This window comes from Plecotus auritus (assembly GCF_963455305.1).
Source record: "Plecotus auritus genome assembly, chromosome: 2".
NCBI classification, from domain to species: Eukaryota; Metazoa; Chordata; class Mammalia; order Chiroptera; family Vespertilionidae; genus Plecotus; species Plecotus auritus.
The window spans coordinates 198,625,874-198,649,114 of NC_137771.1; the positions used below are offsets into that span (position 1 = coordinate 198,625,874).

The 23,241-nt window shown below is 39.5% G+C and overlaps 1 protein-coding gene across 1 annotated transcript in view; it reads right to left on the minus strand.

The window, feature by feature from the left end:
- LOC308241306 (uncharacterized protein) overlaps positions 1-23,241 on the minus strand; it is a gene marked incomplete at both ends in the record, with an annotated part of 219,349 nt that overhangs the window by 153,105 nt on the left and 43,003 nt on the right. Inside the window, one exon of the mRNA XM_080654708.1 lies at positions 642-764. Within this exon, the coding sequence (XP_080510834.1) occupies positions 642-764 (123 nt within the window). The remainder of the gene's footprint in view (positions 1-641; positions 765-23,241) is intronic.

Consider the following 23,241-nt stretch of genomic DNA (forward strand, 5'->3'; position numbering starts at 1 on the left):
ATAAAAATAAGACTTGAAATAATAATCCCCCACAAAAATATCTAAGAACATTTTGATGTACAATAAATACATAGTAACCTTGTTTAGTGTGTATAGTTTTAACTATTCTTGAGCAACTCTAAAATTGGCGTATAGTCTGTTATAATTTTTGCTTTTATAATCATCTATCCAGTTCTGAGTCTGGGTCTGAAATGAATGAACACTGTAGGAGTGACTGTATAGCCCAACAACTTCCTTTTGTTGGGGCTCCTTGTGTACATGCAACAACTAACAAATTTTTACTTTACTGCATATGGCAGAATGATTTGCTATGGAAATATTCACCCACATGGGGATTCAAATTTGGCTTGTGAATGTTAATTTCTATATTCCCTTCTCCATCTTTTTTTGTCTTTTAGCTTATTAGTAGCAAAAAAGATCCAAACACACACACACACACACACACACACACACACACACACAAAACAAACAAACAAAAAAACCCACCTCTTTTTTTTTTATTCTAAGAGATAGAATTGTGCTTGAAAACTGTCAACTTCTATAGATATTTTACCCTAGAAAAACCTTTCTCTCCTATCCCTAAATAGGCAGGTTGATTTTTCACTGAAAATGGCTTCAAGCTGCTCCTAATATTTACTCACTTATGCAGGTGCGTTCATCAGCATGGAGTCTGTATCCTGTATCACATTCACAGTGGAAGGTGCCCAGAGTGTTAATACAGCGCTGCTGGCAGCCTCCATTCACCACCGCACATTCATCGATATCTAGAGGAGGAAGACAGATGGCCAGGATTACAATGTCATTCCAATGTCAGCTTTGGAGAAGTGGCCCAATATTTCTTTGATTCACAGTATGTGTTATATTGTACAAAGGCACCGACTCTGTGACCACAAATCTTTGCTTGTTTGATCCATTTTGCTCCACAGTATAAACAAGAAAATGTAGATAGAAACTTTATTGAGCTTTTTTAAAGCCCAGCAACAATGAACATAAGGATTGCCTCACAATTTTCTATTCTTCACATACTGGTTAATTAGACAGATCTGAGATACAGATATTTCCTTGGGGCAGGGAAACTGGAGGCGAGAATTACAATGAGCTACTCTATCTGGAGCAGCACACATTGGTAGACAGACACCTATTATTGGTCTGATACTGCTGAATGAAGCCAATAATAAGACCTTGGATCTCCTTCTCATGTGGTATGGTGGACATCAGGGAATAGACAGACACATTCAAATAAAACCATGGTTTGGAGTTCTTAAAAATACACCAGCACACTTGCTTCATTGATTCAGTTTGTTCCTTGTCAGTCAGGGTTCCATTTTCCAAAATACTTAATTTGAGAGGTAACTTTCAATTTAGGAAAAAAGAACACATTTAAAAAGAGGTCAAGACTCATAGTCACCTATATCTTATGATAAGTCAAGGTCATAATAAATGAACATAATATTCATCTTCCTTTAGGAAAGGAAAGTCAATGTATCTCTTGTAACCTACTAGAGGCCCGGTGCACAAATTCATACATGGGTGGGGTCCCTAGGCCTGGCAGGTGGTCAGGGCTGAGCCGATTGGGGCTGGGCTGATCAGGGCCTGCCGGTTGGGAGAAGGGACAGGGAGGTTGGCCGACTGAGGGAGGTTGGCTGTGGGAGCACACTGACCAGCAGGGGGCAGCTCCTGCATTGAGCATCTGCCCTCTGGTGGTCAGTAAGCATCATGGCAACTGGTCTACAGGAGTTGTGGTTATTCTGCTTGTTCAGACATAACGGTCGCATAAGCTTTTATATATATATAGATAGATACTTCCTTGTACCCTATATAATCAGTACTTAATGTATCTGAAATCACACACACACAAAAATGATATTCACAAAGGTTGAGAAAGCTTTTCAGGTAATCAGTGTATTAAGGGCTTCTAAATTTTCTTGCTAGTATTTTTTTTTTCTTCAAAACCTGTCTTTCACACAAGTCAAGGTATGGGAAGGCAAGTGTCTCATGCAGAGAATGTCCCCACCTTCCTATGCCCCAAACCCTCATATTCAGGCAAAGAATGCTAGGTGTGAGCAATTTTCACTAAGATATGTTATCATAATAGACACTTAGCTTTACAATCAGTGAGATTAATGCCACAGGGCAAGATGCTTACTTGAGAAGACATCCACATTGGGAAGGAATGCTATTGCAATGCCTTATCACAGGAATTTTTCATGCTAAAATGATCTGGTCAATAATGCATATTTTGTACTATAATAAAAACTAGAGTATTTGATGTGAGGAAGGCAAAATGATTTTCTTTTACTTGGCATTGCTTTTATACGAAAAAGAAAAACATATATAAAGAATATACTGCCGAAACCGGTTTGGCTCAGTGGATAGAGCGTCGGCCTGCGGACTGAAGGGTCCCGGGTTCGATTCCGGTCAAGGGCATGTACCTTGGTTGCGGGCACATCCCCAGTAGGAGGTGTGCAGGAGGCAGCTGATCGATGTTTCTCTCTCATCGATGTTTCTAACTCTCTATCCCTCTCCCTTCCTCTCTGTAAAAAATCAATAAAATATATTAAAAAAAAAAAAGAATATACTAACTCACAAAATAAGTCCCACATTTTATAATTACTAGTCCACTATATTATTACACAGTTTACTCAATCTAGGATTTTCTTTTTAAAATTGTATATGCTGGGATAATTTCAGATATACTTAATAGAGTCCTATTTTAGTGATAATAAATACTGACTTTTCAAAGCATTAGAAGTTTTATTAAATTTTGGACCTGTGATAAACAAACCTCTAAGTCTTTTTCATATAAACTAATGTCAAACCAGAATTCTCCATTTCTTACTTGCACTTTGATATTTATGCTACCTAAATTTTTATCTTTCTAGTTTTAGTGTATTATTCCACAGGGTTGAGATATAACTTTGAATCCTAATTCTGTCAACCCCTGAATTAGATATCCTCCCCAGGTCTTTCACATTAGACATATAAATAAATCTACCAAGAGTACTTTGTTTCAGATGACAATACACCAAAAATTGACATCATAAAAAAATTATCATAATATACTGTATATTTGTATTTAAAATGTCTTAAAGGGTATATACAGATACAAATGATTATTTCTTAGGAGGAATAAAGATATAGAGAATGAGTAAATTGCAGGATGTGGGGGTGGGGGTGTTGGACAAGAGATTTAAGCCATATCTGTAATGTTTTAATTTTTTTATAAGAAAACTTTATCAGGTATTATTTATATAATAAAAAAGTAATTTTATAAAAATAAATATACTATGATGACTTTCCCTTGCTCCTACCCATCAAGCTTCAATACTTTTCTGTCAAAAGAAACCAAATTAGTGCAAAAAATAAAATCTTACTTAATAATAGACAAACATGTAAATTGACCGTACCTCTGCTATGCCACCAGCCAATCAAGAGTGATATGCAAATTAACCCAACAAAGATGATGGTTAATTTGCATACACAGGCGCTGAGTGACTGGGGCGGGACACTTGCATTGTCGCCATGGCGATGATGCAGGCTTTCTGCCCCATCCCCGGTCTCTCAGGGCCTCTGGGCAGCGTGGGAAGGCGGGGCTGGAGTGGAAAGAGGTGGCTCCTGGAATGGAAAGATGCGGCTCCAGGGCCTGAGCAGAAAGGGGCTGGGCTGGAGTGGAAAGGCGGTGCCGGCAGCCAGGGAAAGGAAAGCCCATTCTAGCACAAATCTTCGTGCATCGGGCTCCTAGTTAACTCATAAGAGTGGACACTTTAAGAAGAATCTTCTTTCAGTATGTGTTAGTGTGTTCATATTCTTAATCTGCCCTAGAATTATAATTAAAGTACTAGAGTCCTAGACATTTGGCTCAGTGGATAGAGTATCGACCTGTGAACCTACGAGTCCACTAAGGATACCTCAGTTGCAGGCTCCTCCCAGGCCTGAGCCCTGGTCAGGCAGGGCTCGTGCAGGAGGCAAGCAATCGATGTGTTTCTCTCACATCAATATTTCTCTCTGTCTTTCCCTCTCTCTAAAAATCAATGGAAAAATATCCTCGGGTGAGGATTAAAAAAATAAAATAAAGTACTACATTGGAAACACACAAAAAATGAAAGCAAAACAAACTTTCTCCATACTTTGAATCAAACAGTCTTGGGAAAAACATCTTAGTGTTGAAAATTATTAGCTTATCATCTTGTCTTTCTGAAACTCAGCCTTCTCATCTTTAAAATGGAATAATAATGACTAACATAAGTACTATGTTATGATTTATTTTTTTTTCCTTTTCTAGTCCTACATGACAATTTGGAATAGAATGATAATGCTTGAGATTATATGCAGAAATTACAAAACAACAACACGTAATTTCATCCCACTAAGTGGAGCTAATAATATAAGACCACAGAGTGAGAGTGTATGACAGAAACAGCTGCAACATCTGAATTCAGAGGAGAGAAAATCAAGTGGGCTGGAGTGATAAGGGAATGTTTGGGGTAAAATCTGAGAACGAGAAAAGGGAGGGCAACTCAAAGGTGTAGTGGTTTGAATGTTCAGTGTCTGAGATTTAGCAGTTAGACCTGTCAGGTTGGAAAATAAGGTTGGCAAAAGGAAGTAAAGTTGAAAAACAAATCTAAAATCTACTTTTAATTAAATTGGAAAGCAAAGTGTTCCTGGTCTTCATTTAAAATACAATACACTTTTAGGCAGGTTGAGACATAATAGGCTGTGTTCACACAGTAGCTAAGCAAACATATTAACAGTTAAGAAAATCAATCATTTATAGAGTGGCACCAAATATCAAGTAATTGGTTTGACTTATTTTTTTTCCTTTTTCCCCCTTTCAGAACATGCTGAATTTACTGATGGTTTGGGTATTGTGTAACCCATAGTTCTCATACTGGGAAGCATATTAAAATCATGGTGAGCATGATAAAATACCCATTTCTTGGTCCTGCCCTTAAAGAATTTGATTTTATTGGTTTGGGGTAAGGCCTGAGAATCTCTTTAAACACACCCTAAGTGATGCTAATGTGTAGTCAGGGTTGAGATCCATCCCCTGACTTAGTTAATGTTTTAATAACCTAAGAATCTTGGTAAAATGCATATATTGATTCAGCAGACCTGGAGCTGGGGACCAAGATTCTGCATTCCTAATAGATCCAATGTCATTCTGATGCTACTGGCATGGGACCATACTCTTAGTAGCAAGAGTGTACATAGTCTTTTGTTCAACCATCAATGTCACAAGGATCACAAAGGCCATGATTTGGTTAAACTTCTCAGTCGTTTGCCCAAAATAGCTCATTTAAGTCCAAATGGATAACCAATACTCTGAGCAAAATACTATGTATATGTAATAAATACATATATTAATTATTTACTAAAAACTTCTAAAAATTAAAACACCAATAATTCCTACAAAATTCACTCCATAATGGTTACTAATTTCAAGACAATTTTAGCATCATTTGTTATTAGAAATGACTTGCTTCTGTAAAACATGAAGGGCACGTTAGTTCTTTTCTGATGGAATATCTCTGACATAGGATAAAACCAGGTTAAATTGCCCAGATGTTAGACACTCATGCTGAAGCTGTCACAAGTGATTTTCTTTTCCATCAAGATGCTGCCCAACAAAGTTAAAAAACAGAAATGTCAATATTACATTAAAATGTTATTATCAAGTATACTTCATGTGAAGAAACGATTTCTCCAAAAATCCTCTGAGATGCATCTTTATGTTAGTTGTTTACAGAAAGCCCTGCCCTAAGAATTGGAGCTTCAGAACACTGCTGGGAATAATGATAAAGTGATCAGATTTTTTTAGCATTCTCACTGTGAAAGGATTTCATCATCTATAATAATAAAAGTGTAATATGCTAATTAGACCCGACAGCTGAATGACCTTCTGAACATCATTTAGGATGTCCTTCTGGATGAAGCTGCGGGAGCAGGGGCTGAGGCAGAGGTGGTTAGGGGCAATCAGGCAGGCAAGCAGTTAGGGGCGATCAGGCAGGCAGGCGAATGGTTAGGGGTGATCAGACTGGCAGGTGAGTGGTTAGGGGCGATGAGGCAGGCAGGCAGAGTGGTTAGGGGCAATCAGGCAGGCAGGCAGGCAGGCCGAGTGGTTAGGGGCAATCAGGCAGGCAGGCAACCAGTTAGGGGCAATCAGACAGGAAGGCAGAGTGGTTAGGGGCAATCAGACAGGCAGACAAGCAGTTAGGGGTGATCAGGCAGGCAGGTGAGATGTTAGGAACCAGAGGTCCCAGGTTGCAAGAGGGATGTTCGACTGCCAGTTTAGGGATCGGGCCTAAACCAGCAGTCAGACATCCCCCAAGGAGTCCCAGATTGTGAGATGGTTCAGACCAGGCTGGGGGACATGCACAAATTTCATGCACCAGGCCTCTAGTTTTTATATTATAAAAGAATATAGAAGAAAATCAACCATGTCTGCTAGTTTTCCTTTTTAATGTCCTTTCTCTAAATATTTCTGCTGTATAAATACAGAACTATCTCTCCAGATGGTCACAGAAATAGCTTAAAATACTTCACTTTATTATCAAATGTATTTTGCACATAAAAGCTCCCTGAGACAACAATGATCCACTTTTGTCTGTAAACAAGAATAGTTTCGTATTATTTTTCTCAGACTGTGCAACCATAGTAAGAGAAGTCATTCTTACATTTGCCTTTTAACATTGTTTTCAGAAACCTGCTGATTGAAAATAAGTGTTCCTGGGCAGCTGTATGTTGAAGATTGCATTGTAGAAGTGTTAGCTTTGAAAGAAATATTGAAAAGTGTGACGGTGATTCCACTAGATCAGTGGTCGGCAAACTGCAACTTGCAAGCCACATGTGGCTCGCGAGCCGCGGTTTGCCGCTCTGTTGGCTGATGAGTTTGCCCTGTTGGCTAATGAGTTTGCCGACCACTGCACTAGATCATCTGTGTAGTTTTATTTTCACTCTTCTACTATACTACTTTCACTCTGATCTACTACAGTATATCAAAACTGCTGACTTTTTTGCTTGTAATTCTGTAGCCCCTGATTGAATGAACTCCTTAAGGTCAAAGATCCTGTTGTATTAAGCATTTTCTGGCATGAAGTCAATAGTCCATAAATGTCCCATGAATGAATAAATGAATGTGTGGTTTGAAAGTCATCCACGGCATTCAGTCTTCTTATCCACCCATATTTATCAATGGGATTTCTAGGAATTGGGGCTCTGGCCACACTCACCTTCTCTTTACCTTTGCAGTAAATTATTGATGTTAGTTTTTTGACCATTTACAAGTAGCTTTGAAAGCTGGGATGCAAAATAATTTATAAGTTTGACAATGAACACACTTGAACTGCATCTGTAGTGACTATGTACTGGTTGTCTATTTGGGACTCACTCATGTTCTTCACAGATACTTAATAACTCCAAGGGTTTCCTTAGAGGAATTTTCTCTCCTTTCTTTTAATGAAGTTTCTATGGAATTGATGAACACCATTCCTCTCCCAAATCAGAGCTAGTCTGTACTTGGTATAAACTCATTTGCCACAGTGATTAGACCAGGTAATCTCTTCATTAGCAAAATGATTTCTCAGGAATGAATGAATTAGTTCAGATGTTAGTGAGTATGATGCTCCACAGAAGGGTTGGGAATCCTGGGACATAGGTGCCCCCTTCTCTGGAAATTATAATTGTGGATGTGGGACATTTTGTAGTAGCCATTTTGCTCATGAGTAAAAGCTACACTAAAGATAAAGCCAACAAACAGAACAAAACTGAGGTACTCCAGAGAACAGGAGCTAGAACCCTGATTGAACTGTGCCTGAAGTCCTCCTACCTCTGGGCTTCTCAGTGAAGTGATCCAATAACATCCTGCTATTGTTTAGGCATTCTGAGTTGCATGATTCTATTACTTGTAAGGGAAATCATCCTAGCTGATACATGCATGCTGTATAGCAGGGGTCCTCAAATTTTTTAAACAGGGGGCCAGTTCACTGTCCCTCAGACCATTGGAGGGCCGGACTATAGTTTAAAAAAAAAACTATGAACAAATTCCTATGCGCACTGCGGGCCCGGGGCGAGTCGGCTGCTAAGCAGGACAGGCAGCGGCACCCGGTGGGCCGGATAAATGTCCTCGGCGGGCCGCATGTGGCCCGCGGGCTGTAGTTTGAGGACGTCTACTATAGCCAGTGTGCAGGAGGAAGCCACCAAGTGCAGTTCAAATTCAACATACACTTTTCAAAAATGTGTATTGCCCTCTAATCAGTAAAATGGTTTAATCTATAATTCAGTAAGGGTCAGGAAAAGTCTTTTAGTTCTCCTCGTAGCATTCATTGGAGCAATTGTAGTCCATCAGAATTCTAACAGAATTGGAAATATGTCACTATTTTTGTTCTTTTTTTATTATAAACATTAAGGGTTTACCAAACGGCCTGTGAAAAGTTGTGGTACATCTGACAGTGCCAGAGAGATTAAATTGCCTTCTTGAATAGTTGCCTCGTAACCCCCCTGTGAGTGATCCATCTCTAGCTTTCCCCTCAAACCTTGGCCTCCTATTTCTCCTTTCATTCCTTTCTTGGTAGCTAAAATCTGAGGTAGTTTGGTACTCAGTACAAAATAAATGCATGCTGGTAACTCTGAAGATTCTATTGTTTTTCTACATTATGCCCTTGTAAAAAAATTTTTTTTAAATGTTACCAGTTTTCTAATTCAGTAATAAAAGTGGCCTTTTTTCAGCATAATGCACCTAGCTCATAAAGAGGCAAATAGGACAATGAGGTGTGTTTTGAAATGAGTAACATTACTAGGAAGAAATAGAGCTCAAAAGTCTTGTTCTGAGGAGAGTATATTCTTTCATTGAAAATGGAAAGCTTTTGGAAAATGCTAGATATGTAGCTACATCTGATCATGGAGAATATTTTCTGCCATACTATACACTAAGGAAACATGGCTTTACTTTATAACCAGTGGGCATCAGCAGGGCAGAGAACAGATTAGAGAAGTGGAAGACTGAGGGCAGAGAATCCAAGTAATAACCATTGCTGAGATCCAGATGAAAGATGATGAGGAATCTCGTGGCAGTGTAAATAGAGAAATGTGGGCATATATAAAAGGTGTTAAAAATATAAAATCAATATAACTTGGTTATTAACTGGATGTGATGGAAAAGAGGTAAGGTCGACCACCTTGAGCAATTTTATTGATGGTGTGGCATTCACCAAAGTAGCACAGGAGGATAAACATTTGAAACTGGAAAAATAGTTCAGTTTTGAACATAAATAATTTGATGAACAAGTGAGAAGGGAACTTGGGGATATCCAGTAGGAAACTGAGTATGTGAATTAAAATCAGGAAAAAAAATATGGGCTGATTTTTCAGCTACCATTTATCTCCCTGCACAAGCACAAAAATTAGGAGTCATCCTTGACACTTTCCTCTCCTTCACCCATATTGGATCAAATACCAAATTTTACTGTATATAACTTATCTCCTCAAACATAAAAATCTGTACACTTCTCACCTACACTGGTACCACTCAAATCCAACTGCATGAATGGTTGCAGTAGCCACTAAAGCTCCCTCTACATCCTTCAATGGGTCCTTCATTATTTTCCTACTGCACCACAGTGATGTTTTCAAAACAAAAATTCATTCATATCACCCACTCTCTGACTCTTGTCACTGTTTCACACCTTTCAATCACTTCCCTTTACTCTCAGGATTAGACTGAACACCAACATGATCTTCAGATCTCTCTGTGGTCTGGTTTTTGCTTCCTTCTCTAATTCTATCTTGCTATTCTTTCCCCCCTGCTATGTTTTAGCAACAGTAATCTTCTTCAAGTTCCTTGAAGGTTCTTTACTCCCTATTATTTCCACTTTCCTTCCTTTACTGAGTGAATATCTATGCTTCTTGTAGATGTCCACTCAAGCACCACTACCTCAGGGAGGCCTGTATTTCTCCTTCAATCTACGTAAAATTTATGTGTTATACTTTCCTAGGACTATCTTATTTTCCTTTGGAGTAATTAGGTCATCTATACGTTGTAGATTTGTATGTATAATTATTTGTTTGATATCTGTGTTCCCATTGTTAACTAAATATCATGAGAGCACAATCCTCTCAGTTTTTGCTCAGAACAGCAATCCCAGTGTTTGGCATATAGAAGATTCATTATAAATATCTGCTAAAGAAGTAAATTAATGAGGTACAGAGTATTGGGCATCTCCATATACTAGTAGATTGTAATTCAAGTCACAAGAGTGGGTGATTTCCCTAAGCAAAAGCCTGTAGATAAAGAATGAGTCTAATAAAACAACCCTGAGAAACAGCCACATTTAAGCCAGACAGAGGTAGGATACACAAGGCTGACCAAAAGGCAATACAGAGAAGTCGGGGAAAACCAAAGGGTTTGGCATTATGGAAACTAAAGGAGGTCTAAAGAAGGAAAACATGGTCAACACAGGGATGTCAGGAAGAAACTGGAATTTAGCAACAAGATTTAGCATTAGATTTAGCAACAATAATCTCAGTGATGACAATGATGATAAGAATGTTAATGATAATCATGCACCTACTGATTATTGAGCACTTACTATGTACTATGCACTGCATTGAACTCTTTACATACTTATTCAATACTCAAGAAAGCCTTGCAAAATAGGTACTGATATTACTCCTACCTACAGAGAAGGAAGCTGATATATAGAAAGCTGTTTCAATGGAGCAGCTAACATTGACCCTAGAATCCATGGGTCAATGTTGGGAGACATGGGAGACAAAGAGGAAAGAGAGTTAAGATATGTATTGCATTACGTTTGACTATTAAAGAGGAGAGATTGAAGTTGGGTAGGAGAGTGGAGTAAAGAAGGTAGGTTTTTAAGGTGGATGAGACTTGAAGTAGTTTAAATTCTAATGAGAAGTACCAAATACAGATGGCTGATTTAAAAATGTAATAGAAAAAATAAAATAAAAGTCTCAAATTATTGAGAATTTCAAATTATACCAAGGTATTCTAAGAAGGTACATGTTGGGAGAAATAATCCACCATGGGCCCTGAGCATCCCCACACATCTTTGTTGGGTACACCAAGAATGCAGAGAGCTCTGATCACTCTTTATCCAAGCCACTTTTCAGGTCTGTTGGCCCAGAGGGATAAGCTAACATCTTCCTTGAGGAAAGAGCAGGCTTGTTTCCATTAATTACAAAAGTGGTGGATTCCCCAGTTCAGGGTTTCCCTTGTATAATGTGACCAGTTGCATGTGCAGGCATCCAGAATAAGCCCTTTGTGTCATTGCTGTGGGATTTGGGTAACATATGGAATTAAAACAAAAAAAAAAATGAAACTCTGGTTACTGCTTTTGCCATGAATAATAAAGTCCTTTGCTTCTGACCTGGGAGTCTCATGTCTTCTGTCAGCATCCATGAAACAGTAACAGATTAACATGTTAGCATAAAAGTAGGGTAAAATGCCAGGTTCTGCCCAGTTTTTGATAGCACATATGCAGAATAGAAATCACACACATAACTGTCTGTTACTCTAGGTTAGAGAGTATGCCCATTGCAAAGTGCAAGGATCTTAGAAGCCAGAGGATGTTCCTGTCTCCTCCCTGTTATTAATTGCTTGTAGCCTTAGAATTATTAGCACAGTCATACTGAGTAGATGTTTTATCTGCCTGACTCTAATTTGATTATCTGATCCTGAGTGTTATCTCATAAGGTAGGAAGGAAAATATGTCATGCTAGTGTGTGTTCCTATTATTTGAATGAACAGTGAGATCACAAATACCCAATCCAAGGAACCAATAATTTTGCTCTATTGTTAGCTTCTTGAGGACAGAGATGGTATGTGTTTTGCTTATCACCATGTTTGCAATACCTAAGAGAGTGTCTGCACCATAGTATGTGCATAATAACATTTGTTGGAAATTTGAAAAAAACAGAACAAATGAATAATGGATACCTGAATTTGCAGAGAAAGAGAATTCAGCAAAAGAGACTGAGAAGGGGGAGTGGAAGAAAGTGGAAAGGGGTGGAAAGGAGCAGGACAGTATAGAAACCTGGCACACAAGGAGAAGAGTCCTTTTAAAAGGGAGTGAATATATTATCAATGCTGAAGAAAATCAAATAAAATAGGGCATGGAAAAATATGATAGATATGGAAATTTTAAGGTCTTTCTGCTAAAGTGCAGAATGAGGATAGCAAGTTAGCCTTTCAGGATGTCTATTTCTTTAAAACTTTTCTAAACCCCAAATACTCTATTCTTTTTTCATTATTGAAAACAGAACTGCCAAGGTCATGCTTTCATGAGTCTATTATATGGCCGCCTTATCTATAATATGACCCAATATCATGCCTGAGAACCACAGTGTGACAACACTCTGGTATATTATGATACAATATTGTCATACAGTCTCTCTGTGTGAAGGAGCAGCGAACAATGAAAATAAAGCAGAGCTTACTAATAATCACAGAGCTAGTAGATAATCTTAATACACAGAGCTTCTACAAACATCAATTTGACATATACGTAATGACATGCAAAATTATTTTTTGTATTTCATAGGACTAGGCACCACTGGCAAAGGAAGGTAGGTAATTCAGTAAAACTAAGATTGAGCAGAAATTCCTATAGTTGGTTTTGCTTAGCTAATTTTTTCTATATCTGTTTCAACTTATAGTCTAAATACATTGATTCTCTTCCAGCTTTTAAGGAAGGATCAAACCCTCTGTGGGCTGAGAGCTAAAGATGTTATTTCTAGGGATGAACATTGGGTTACAGAAACAGAAACCTTGAACCAAACTCCCAGTTCACTCCTTAGGAGAATGAATGATATGATCTTCCGAGAGATTTTAATCTTTGGGACAGTGGTTGTTTCTGATTCTTTTCTTTCCCTCTGCGTCAAACATAATTCTAGCATTTAGGTTCTAACATAATTCTAGCATTGAGGTTCTAACATAACTCTAGCATTTAGGTTCTAACATAACTCTAGCATTGAGGTTCTATCATAACTCTAGCATTTAGGTTCTAACATAACTCTAGCATTTAGGTTCTATCATAACGCTAGCATTTAGGTTCCAACATAACTCTAGCATTGAGGTTCTATCATAACTCTAGCATTTAGGTTCTATCATAATTCTAACATTTAGGTTCTAACATAACTCTAGCATTGAGGTTCTAACATAACTCTAGCATTTAGGTTCTATCATAATTCTAACATTTAGGTTCTAACATAACTCTAGCATTTAGGTTCTAACATAACTCAAGCATTTAGGTTCTAACATAACTCTAGCATTGAGGTTCTATCATAACTCTAGCATTGAGGTTCTAACATAACTCTAGCATTGAGGTTCTAACATAACTCTAGTTTAGGTTATGCTTAGTGTTTCCTAAGTAAATAGTGAATGGAGACACATCTAAAGGAGGAGAAGAGAAGCCGGAGGAGATGGGAGAACCAGCACAGGGCTTGGAAATTGGAGGCAGGTAGTGAATAATGATTGTCTGGCTGACTGCCCACTTGACTGAGATACCTAAGTTTATCTAAAATTTATTCAAGGAGATTCCTGAAGATATTTGAATACCAATACCCAACTCTAAGGGTCTCAAATGAAGGGTGGGAGGATACCTGAAGCTCTGAATACTCTAGACAACACCATTTGGCAGGTACATATTTTCTCAGGTGTTGGAATACAGAACAAAATACACATTGGGGTTCTTTTAGATAGGTATATGATGGACAGATATATGATAGATGATAGATAGATAGATAGCTGCCAGACCCAAACCTCTTTCTCATTGATTATATGAGCCAATAGGAAAAATCTTGAAAAGTGAATATGAGGCTAGCATTTTCATCTCAGGGCAGCTTGTTTTGATTTGACTTATCCCCACATGTCAGGTTCATGAAGAGAAAAATCTCCTATGGATATGAGAGAGGGTGACAAAATAGGCAGCATCTGGCAGAAAAACTAGGTACGCATAGCTGATATGCAGCCTTGGACAGCTTTAGGTCACTGGGCATTGGGGGAGCAGGATGAGAATCCAGAAACTGGGAATTAAGACAGAAAGACCATAAAAACCAACCTCCCTTTTTTTCAAAACGTCTGATTAACCTACATCCTCTTAGTCCACTTTGGCTCCACAACCCAATCTGAACGCGCTCAAAATGGCTAAAACAAACTGGCTCTCTAAAAACATCCAGAAACCTCATCATCTATGTATAAGAATTTGATAGAAACTGTGATAACGATGAATTGATATTATGACTTTGGAAGGCTGTAGTAATGATTTTATCTGCATAGAACTTTCTCCCTTTTCTCTTTTTCCTGGTCATAGAGTTCCTCTGCTGTGGGCTGGGATAGAGTGAGGGCTATTACTACCCCTCTGCCACCACCATAGTACAGGTAGGCACAAGACCCTGGCTGAGACAACCTGAGAATACCATCTCCCTAGTCACGGTGATTGGGAAGGGCATTTGACCCAAGTCAAAAGAAACAATCTTATCAAGGACATTTGCTCAAACAATTAGGAGAACTAGGCAGCACCATCTTTTCTGTAGGCTGCTTCAAGTTGCTCTTTACTTCTATTACAACAGCTTGAGTTCCCTTTATATTTTTTGTGAAGGTGGTTAAATTATATGTCACTTCTAATGCCACCTTTATTTCTTTTCTAATAAGCATTTTTATTGATATGCTAGGAAGAACTGATTTATACAATTGTAGAACTTGAAAGGACAGTAAGAGATAAACTAGTCTAAACTCCTACACACTGTAGGAGTGACTTTCTTCCTCAAGCATCTTGACAAACAGCTATTCAGACTCTTACTAAACACCTCCAACTATAGAAAGCTCACTGCTTTTTACTTTCTATGCCTTCCGCTGCCTACCATTCTTCGTCTCTTCTCCCTTGTCCTTTTATATTTATGTAACATAACCACATTACAAAACATTTGAAAGGAAAAAATGATGTATTTTTTCAATCACAGAAAGCTGTTTTAAAATATGAAAAGTATCAAACAAAATAGCGCAGATATGGAACATTTTGCTAATGCACTTATTTGGTAAAATTAGTACCTTTCTTTAATTTGCACTTTATTACTTTCAAGAATAACATTTTATGTTTCAATTATACTTCTTTTTTGGCAAAATAACTATTTATGTGTTTTTGACCATTATTAAATTATATACTCATGTTTTTTCTCTGTACTTTTCCTTGTCTGCTGTTTGTCCAAACAGGTACCATTTATCATAAATATCAGACAACAGCTCTCTGCCAACAGCTTTTAACCAAACTTCCAAAAAGATCAATTTAATTTAAAGTGCACCTCTACACTATCCAGGATATAAACATTTAATTCAAAATCCATTAAAATAATTGTATTCCATTTTAATGTAGTCACTTAACCTGTAGTTAAATGTGACTTCTATTATTAAAAAATAGCACATGTGTAATCTGATGTTACATTGCTTAAATTATCTCAAAAACATTAGCATTTATAATTTAAGTATAAAAGTGCTGAATTCAAACCTTGAAGTTACTATTTACAAAAATTGGTGCACTGTTTATATTTAAAAGCCCCAACTGGAACAAAACTATATTCCCTTTCTCATTTCTTTTGGAAAGCACAGTCAAAATGAAACTAGGAGAATCTAATTTACGGATCCTTCCTTCATAAAATTTAAAAATCATCTAAAAGCTTTTTCTCCTCAAAATTTATTACCTATGGAATTACTTATTCATGACTTCATATAGTGTATATCTAGAAAAGCAAATAAATAAAATTAAACATAAAAATAAGAAGTTATGTGACCCAGGTCTGGCCTTTACCTATAAACCATAGCATTGAACCTGTTTTTTTAAATGTTTCAACAAAATAAGACTTAGACTATTTTCCAATATCACTCCAAATTTCGTTAATTACCCCATTCCTCTTGAGTACCATCATCTAACAATTCCTCATTCCCTCAACACTTTCGCTACCTCTCTCCACCCAGCCAGGACATCATGCTGTTCCCACTGGTCCCCAGAATCCTTCCCCCTGATCCCACCCCATATCCACTGTGCTGGTTTTTAATGACACCCCCTATCCACCAGGGATAAGTTATCCATTAGGCAGAGTGCCTGAGGTCCACAATACTTTCTGAGGCCTACATAAATATTTTTATTCTTAACCTTTTAGGTTGAAGAAAATATTTTTAATATATAATCATTTATACATTCATCTTTGTATCATTGCAATAATAAAATATGCATTTTATTTATTTATTTTGGAGTAAGGCAAAAATTTCCAAGATCCATCAAAACCATAATGTGGCCAGGCCATCCACTTACTCCACTTTAACTTCAAAGACACCAACCAAGAATAGCTTCACTGAAGAAAGTCTCACAACCCTTTCAGCTCATGTCCATTCCCCATTGAATCTCATAGGGACTATTCTAAGCTTTTTATGACACACACACATACAACATACACACACACACACACAGAGTCAGAAGCAGCTTCATGGGCATGAGAGCAGTACAATGGCAAAGGACCCTAGGTTCAGAAGGGTTTAATGCTCTCTGTTCACCACTTTGAAATAGCTAATACTTTTATGGTAGCACTTGTGTTTTGTAAGTGACGTAGGTGGGACAATGGAGCATGAACTAGGAACTTTAAGATTCAGCTCATACATGTTTCCATCTCCTACCACATTTGCTTTTCCTTTGGGATGGTTCTTCCAGGCTGCCCAGTATCCCCCACCCCATCTGTACCCAGTGAGCACTGCTGCTTTCTGCTGCCCATGCCCCTCTCTGGGGTCCTGAGCACAGGTTAGGACAGGGTCAGTGTTGGGAAAACAGTATCTCTAGCATCTTGGCAGGTTATAGCAGTAGCTGCCCCCTCTAGTCTGGCAGCACATCACAGGGCATCTGGAGAATGACTCTGTAACGGTGAGCCAGCTCTGATCCAGTACCAAGTGAATCTAAGCATGGAGAACCCTTGGGGTTTATCCATCCATTGTGGGTAGGGGTGTGAGCTGGTAGGAAGGAGGGGTTGATATTTCCCATCTCTGCAACCAGGGCACTGTGTCCATGCTCAGGCACACATGTTTTGAGTTGCAAGGTTGGACTACCCAGCACCTCTAAGTATCTGCTCTTCCCCAAGCATCCCCATGGCAAATAACATAATAGCAATAAAAAAACAACATGGCCTGATGAAAGAGAGATGCCATGAAAGAAAACTAAGAGTTTTACATTCTATCACTAGTCACAACACTTTCCCCCCTGCTTCTTGAACAGAGGCCACCCATTTTCATTTTGCACTGGGAGCCAGGAATTACACATATATGAGCCATTCCCTTTCCATCTCATTGTCAAGCTTGCGCTAGCTGATGAGGACTTCCCTGTTTCTATCATAAAACGCCTCCTACTTTCCAGTCCCTTGCCTCCTCTACCTATGGGTTCTAAGTCCTCTACATCATGTCCTTGATTCACTTCCATTTCCAACCTTCAGATTTTCTAACATTATTTATTCCCTTCAGCTTAACCCTTCCTTTCTCCCTTGCTATTGGTTTTCCCCCTGTGTCTTCCATTTTTCAACTCCTCTCCCCACCACTGCGCTATCCAGACAACTTCAAAAATCAGTGGTACAACAGTTACCGTCTCTGCTTCATTCTCCTGCCTTCCTCTCACAGATTAGCTGTCTCACTCATCATTCAGCTAAAACTGCCTGGTCAGAGGTTTCCTGAGACTGCCTACTAGCCAAAGAAAAGAGCGTGTCACGGTCCTAGTACTTTGGACGTTTCTGTAGATGTCGATAATATTGACAACATTCCCTCTCCTAGTTCTCTCTTCTACCTTGGATTCACTGTCCTGGCACTTGAATGATTCTCCCTCACTTTCCTGTCTGCTTTTTGCAGTGTGGGCATTTTCTATTTTCCATCCTATCTCTCACCAAACAGAAGTTTAACAGATATCCAACAAAGAATTTAATATATCTAAGTTTGGAACATTACATTTTCTGGGCCCCCAATTAGTACATGCATTTAAGAGTAGTGATTGGAATTTGCCATTCAGATAAATGCACCTTTTTTCTAAAAGAGGTACACTCTTTTATTTAAAAAGTCCAGGAATCTCAAAATCAGTGAGGTAATTCAAATGAAGATACATTATTTACTTATTTATATACTAGAGGCCCGATGCATGAAATTTGTGCAAGAGTAGGCCTTTCTTCCCCTGGCTGCAGGCACTGGCTTCCCTCTGGCACCCGGGACCCGGGCTTGCCTCCGGCCGCCAGCAGGCACCTGGGATCTGGGCTTCCATCACAGTCCCAGCTTTGTCTGGAAGGTTGTCCAGAAGGATGACCGGTCTAATTAGCATATTATGCTTTTATTATTTTAGATTTGTTTATTTATGGAATGTATTGGGGTGACATCTACATTAATAAAAGAGAAAGATGCAAATTGGCCGTACCTTTGCTACATCCACCAGCCAATCAGGAGTGAGTATGCAAACTGACCCAACAAAGATGGCGAGTTAATTTGGATACGCAGGCACCGAGCGGCCCCGGGGTGGGGGTGGGGGGGCGCGTGGGACGCTTGCGTTGTTGCCATGGCGACAATGTAGGCGTTCCGCACCCCTGCAGACTCTCAGGGCCTCTGGGCAGCATGGGAAGGCAGGGCCAGAGAAGAAAGAGGTGGATCCGGGGCCGAATCAGAAAGGCGGTGCCAGCAGCCAGGGAAAGAAAGGCCCATTCTTGCACGAATCTTCATGCATCGGGCTTCTAGTTAGTTAATAAAATTATATAGGTTTCAGGGGTTTTATATGTACAATTCTATAATACATCAACTGTATATTGTACTGTGTGTTCACCAAGTCAAGTCTCCTTCCATCACCATTTATACTCTCTTTACCCTCTTCTACCTCCCCCGTTCTCCCTTCCCCCTGGCAATCACCATGCTCTTGTCTGTGTGTATGAGGTTGTGTTCTTGTATGCGGGGTTTTGTTTTGGGGGGTGTGTGTGTGTGTGTATGTGTGTGTGCATTTTTCTTAATCCCTTCATCTCTTTTCACTTTAGACTGAGATGTAAAATGTTCACTTTAGGATGTAAATGAGATGTATTGGCAGAATTGTATACAAGTATTTATGTCAGAGAGTTTTATAAATTGATGCTAAAAGTTATTGAGTATTTGCTGAAAATTATTAGTTTACTGGTAATTTCCAAATTTTTCAGTATGTCCCTGACACCTATAGGATAGAGTGTGAACTCCTGACATCTGATTCGAAGTCTGCTCTTCTCCAGCTATCACCCTGCTTTTTAGATTTACATCTCACTACTTTGATTTATGTACACAAGGTCCTAACCAGACTTTCATTCAGTATTGCAGTAGCTTGTTGCTAACTCCACGTTCTGGCTCATTTCAATCCCCGTGGCAGGAGTGATTGCTCCAAATTCCATAGGCTTTCACCTTTCAGGTCCCAGCTGAGATTTGTCATCTTCCATAAAGACTTCCTTTGTTCCCCCACTAGACATAATTTCGTTCCCAGGAAAATTCCTGTAGCGTTTTTTCTTTTCTGTCCTTCTCCCTCACAAACATTGTACTTTTCCTTATAGTTATTTGTAATTATGTTTTATATTTTCTGCCATTAAAATGTAAGTTCATTAAGGGTAGAAAACACAGGCAATTATTTTTATAGTTATAATTTTCATTAATCAATTAGAAATCAATTTAGTATCATCTAATTCCTGTGAAGTCAATGAAAAATCTATTATCAGCCCCACTTGAGATATGCATAAAAACTGAAGCTGAACAAAGTAATTTGGCCAAGGTCTGATAGCAACTAAATGGCAAAGCCAGAATGTAAACCCATAGTTTCTGATGCTAAATCTAGTGTTCTTTCTCTCCCATACTATGCTGCCTACAACTTTTATTATGTGATCTAACAATCCCTGGCACTTAGCATAATATGTTGGGCATAGGAGGTAGCCAAGAGATTTAGTAATGAAATAGATAAATGATACACAAATGATAAACAAATGTACACTGAAACAAGATAACTTGTTTGCCATAAAAGAGATTTAATAAAACAATTCAATTATCAACAGATATATCTTCGATCTAAAAGAGTCAGTGGTGCTAGGAATACAGTTGACCAATGTTAGAAATAGCCCAACAAATGTCACAGAATGTACTTAGACTTAAGTCATTCATTCATTTTAGAGAGTGCATCAGATTTAAAACAACAACAACACTGTGTTGGCACCTGATGTGACAGTGTAAGGTAAACACATCTCCAGGTTTATCATTTAAGAGTTTCTGACTGCAGGCAAACACAACATAGATGAAGTTCTCAGTGCGAAGTGAACAAGGAAGAGAAATTTGTAGAGGCTGAAGTGCTTTCATAAAGGAAACATGCGTTCGGGCTCCTATGCTCTTTCTTCCACTGGCGTTCTGAACATGATTTTGTGGATTCACAAAGGCAGCACAAATGAAAGAGATGGAAAAGTACAGGCTAGTCACAGTCAAAGGGAAGCAAAAGCTGTCTGGATTCAGGCTGATAACGCTGAATTTGTCCAGGGACAGATTCCCTTGAAATTCGCACTTGATGCTCAAGAGGCTGTACCAAGAATTATCAGCTTTAAGGAGGCACTCTAATTTAGCTTATGAAGCAGTTAGTGCTCTGGTTGAATGGACAATGATTAGAAATTGGAAGAATGTGCTGTAGCAGGTCGGGTTCTTATAATGCATGTCTCAAAAATGGGAAGTTTAACTGAAAATACAAACTTTATTCAGAGGTAGATTTTCATTTATAGGATTGCACCTATTTATGAAGAACCTGGCATTTGCAATTACTTATTACATAATGTTGTAGAGGAACTTACATTCTCAGAAAAGAGAAAAGCTTGGAAGAGGCTGCTTCAGAGAAAAGGAGCATATGGAAGAAAATGATTTAAAGGTTTTAAAAAATATATATAAAAGATTTATTTTACAATTAATATCCTACATTTAAGAAATATCTAAATAAAATGTGATCTTTAAAGTTTTACAAACTGTAAGCATCAAAAATAGAGAAAAACATGTATCTTTGATCTTAGAAGGGAATGGATAAAATAATACAAATTTATGCACCTACTTAATAGAAGAACTGCAATAAATCAACTAAAGATATCTTCAAAGAACACATTTACATGCTTTGAACTGTTTTAGTAAAAATGGAAAATCCACCATATGAAAGTTGATGGTTCGGTTTTAAAATAATAACTTTTATCTAAAGATGCTGGTATGAAAACATGTCTATGTCATAATACTGAGAAAGAGAGAGTTACTCAATAATATATATCACATATCTATATAATAAAAGCCAAGCAATCAGAACGACAGTCACCATGACACAGTGAGGCAGCCAACCTCCCGCGGCCCCTCTCCCCAGCCAGGCCACCCCCAATTGGCCCCCCCAAGATTGGGGGTGGAGCTGGCCAGCCAACTACTGGTAGCTCCTTCCCCAGTCATCCCTGCCCCCAATTGGCCTCCCCACCCCAGTCACCTCCCAACTCTGATCAGGGACAGGGCCAGCTGGCCAACCTCCTACGGCCCCTCCCCCCGGCTGGCACAGCACCAATCAAGCCCCGATTGGAGGTGGGGCTGGCCAGCCAACCTCCCATGGCCCCTCCCGCCCTGCTGGCCTGGCCCAATTGGCCCCCATCCAGGCGGGCTGACCAGACCCCACCCATGCATGAATTCGTGCACCAGGCCTCTATTATGAGATAATATGGGTGTTGGTGTTATATGCATACATATTTCTAATCACATATATGCATAGACATGTATATAAATGTTTAGAATATATCCTAATAAAAGAGTAATATGCAAATTGACTGTCACTCCAAGACACAAGATGGCCGCTCCCATGTGGCCAAAGATGGCTGCTCCCATGTGGCCAAAGATGGCTGCCCCCATGTGGACACAAGATGGCCGCCACAAGATGGTTGGCAGGGGAGGTCAGTTGTGGGCAGTTAGGGGTGACCAGGCCAGCAGAGGAAGGCAGTTGGGGGAGACCAGGCCATCAAGGGAGGGCAGTTGGGGGGGATCAGGCTTGCAGGGGAGGGCAGTTGCGGGGGCCAGGCCTGCAGGGGAGGGCAGTTGGGAGAGACCAGGCCTGCAGGGGTGGGCAGTTGGGGGCACCCAGGCCTGCAGGGGGGGCAGTTGGGGGTGACTGAGCCAGCAGGGGAGGGCAGTTAGGGGTGACCAGACTGGCAGGGGAGGGCAGTTAGGGACAATCGGGCCAGCAGGGTAGCAGTTAGGTGTCAATCAGGCTGGCAGTGGAGTGGTTAGGGGCTGATCAGGCTGGCAGGCAGAAGCGGTTAGGGGCAATCAGGCAAGGTAGGTGAGCGGTTGGGAGCCAGCAGTCCTGGATCGTGAGAGGGATGTCTGACCGCCCGTTTAGGCCCAATTCCACTGGGATCCGGCCTAAACGGGTGGTTGGACATCCCTCAAGGGGTCCCAGTTTGGAGAGGATGCAGGCTGGGCTGAGGGACAGCCCCCCCCCATGCACAAATTTTGTGCACTGAGCCTCTAGTGAGTATATACACAGATGTATTTATACCAATGCATATCCAATCTAATAAAAGAGAAACATGCAAATTGACCATACCTCTGCTATGCCCACAAGCCATGCCCACCAGCCAATCAGGAGTGAGTATACAAATCAACCCAACCAAGATGGTGGTTAATTTGCATATCCAGGTTCAGAGCGAAGACTGAAGACGGCGTAGAAGGAAGCCAAGCGCTGCAGAAGGGAGCAAAGCTGCGGAGAAGCAAGCGGGGTGGCGGAGAAGGGAGGGAAGCAGGTGGGGTGGCAGAGACGGCCGCAGGAAGTCCTATTCTTGCAGGAATCTTCCTGCCATGGGTCTCTAGTATGTATATATTTTTGTAAATGCTTAGAAGACCACTAAGGATGCAGACACAACTGATAGCAGTGGTTTAGTCTAGGTAAAGGAAAGAATAAGTGCATAGGGTAGAAAGGGTTAGTAAAGACAAAATTTTGCTTTCACTTTATTATTTATATATATATTTAAATGATAATTAATGACTTCTATATTTTTAAAATTACATACATTATGTCTCCAAAACAGATAACTAAAATTGTCAATGGCATCTGGCTGCTAATCTTTATTTATCATACAGTTAAATATCTACACTAATAAAAGAGAAAGATGCAAATTGACCATACCTCTGCTACGCCCACCAGCCAATCAGAAGTGAGTATGCAAATT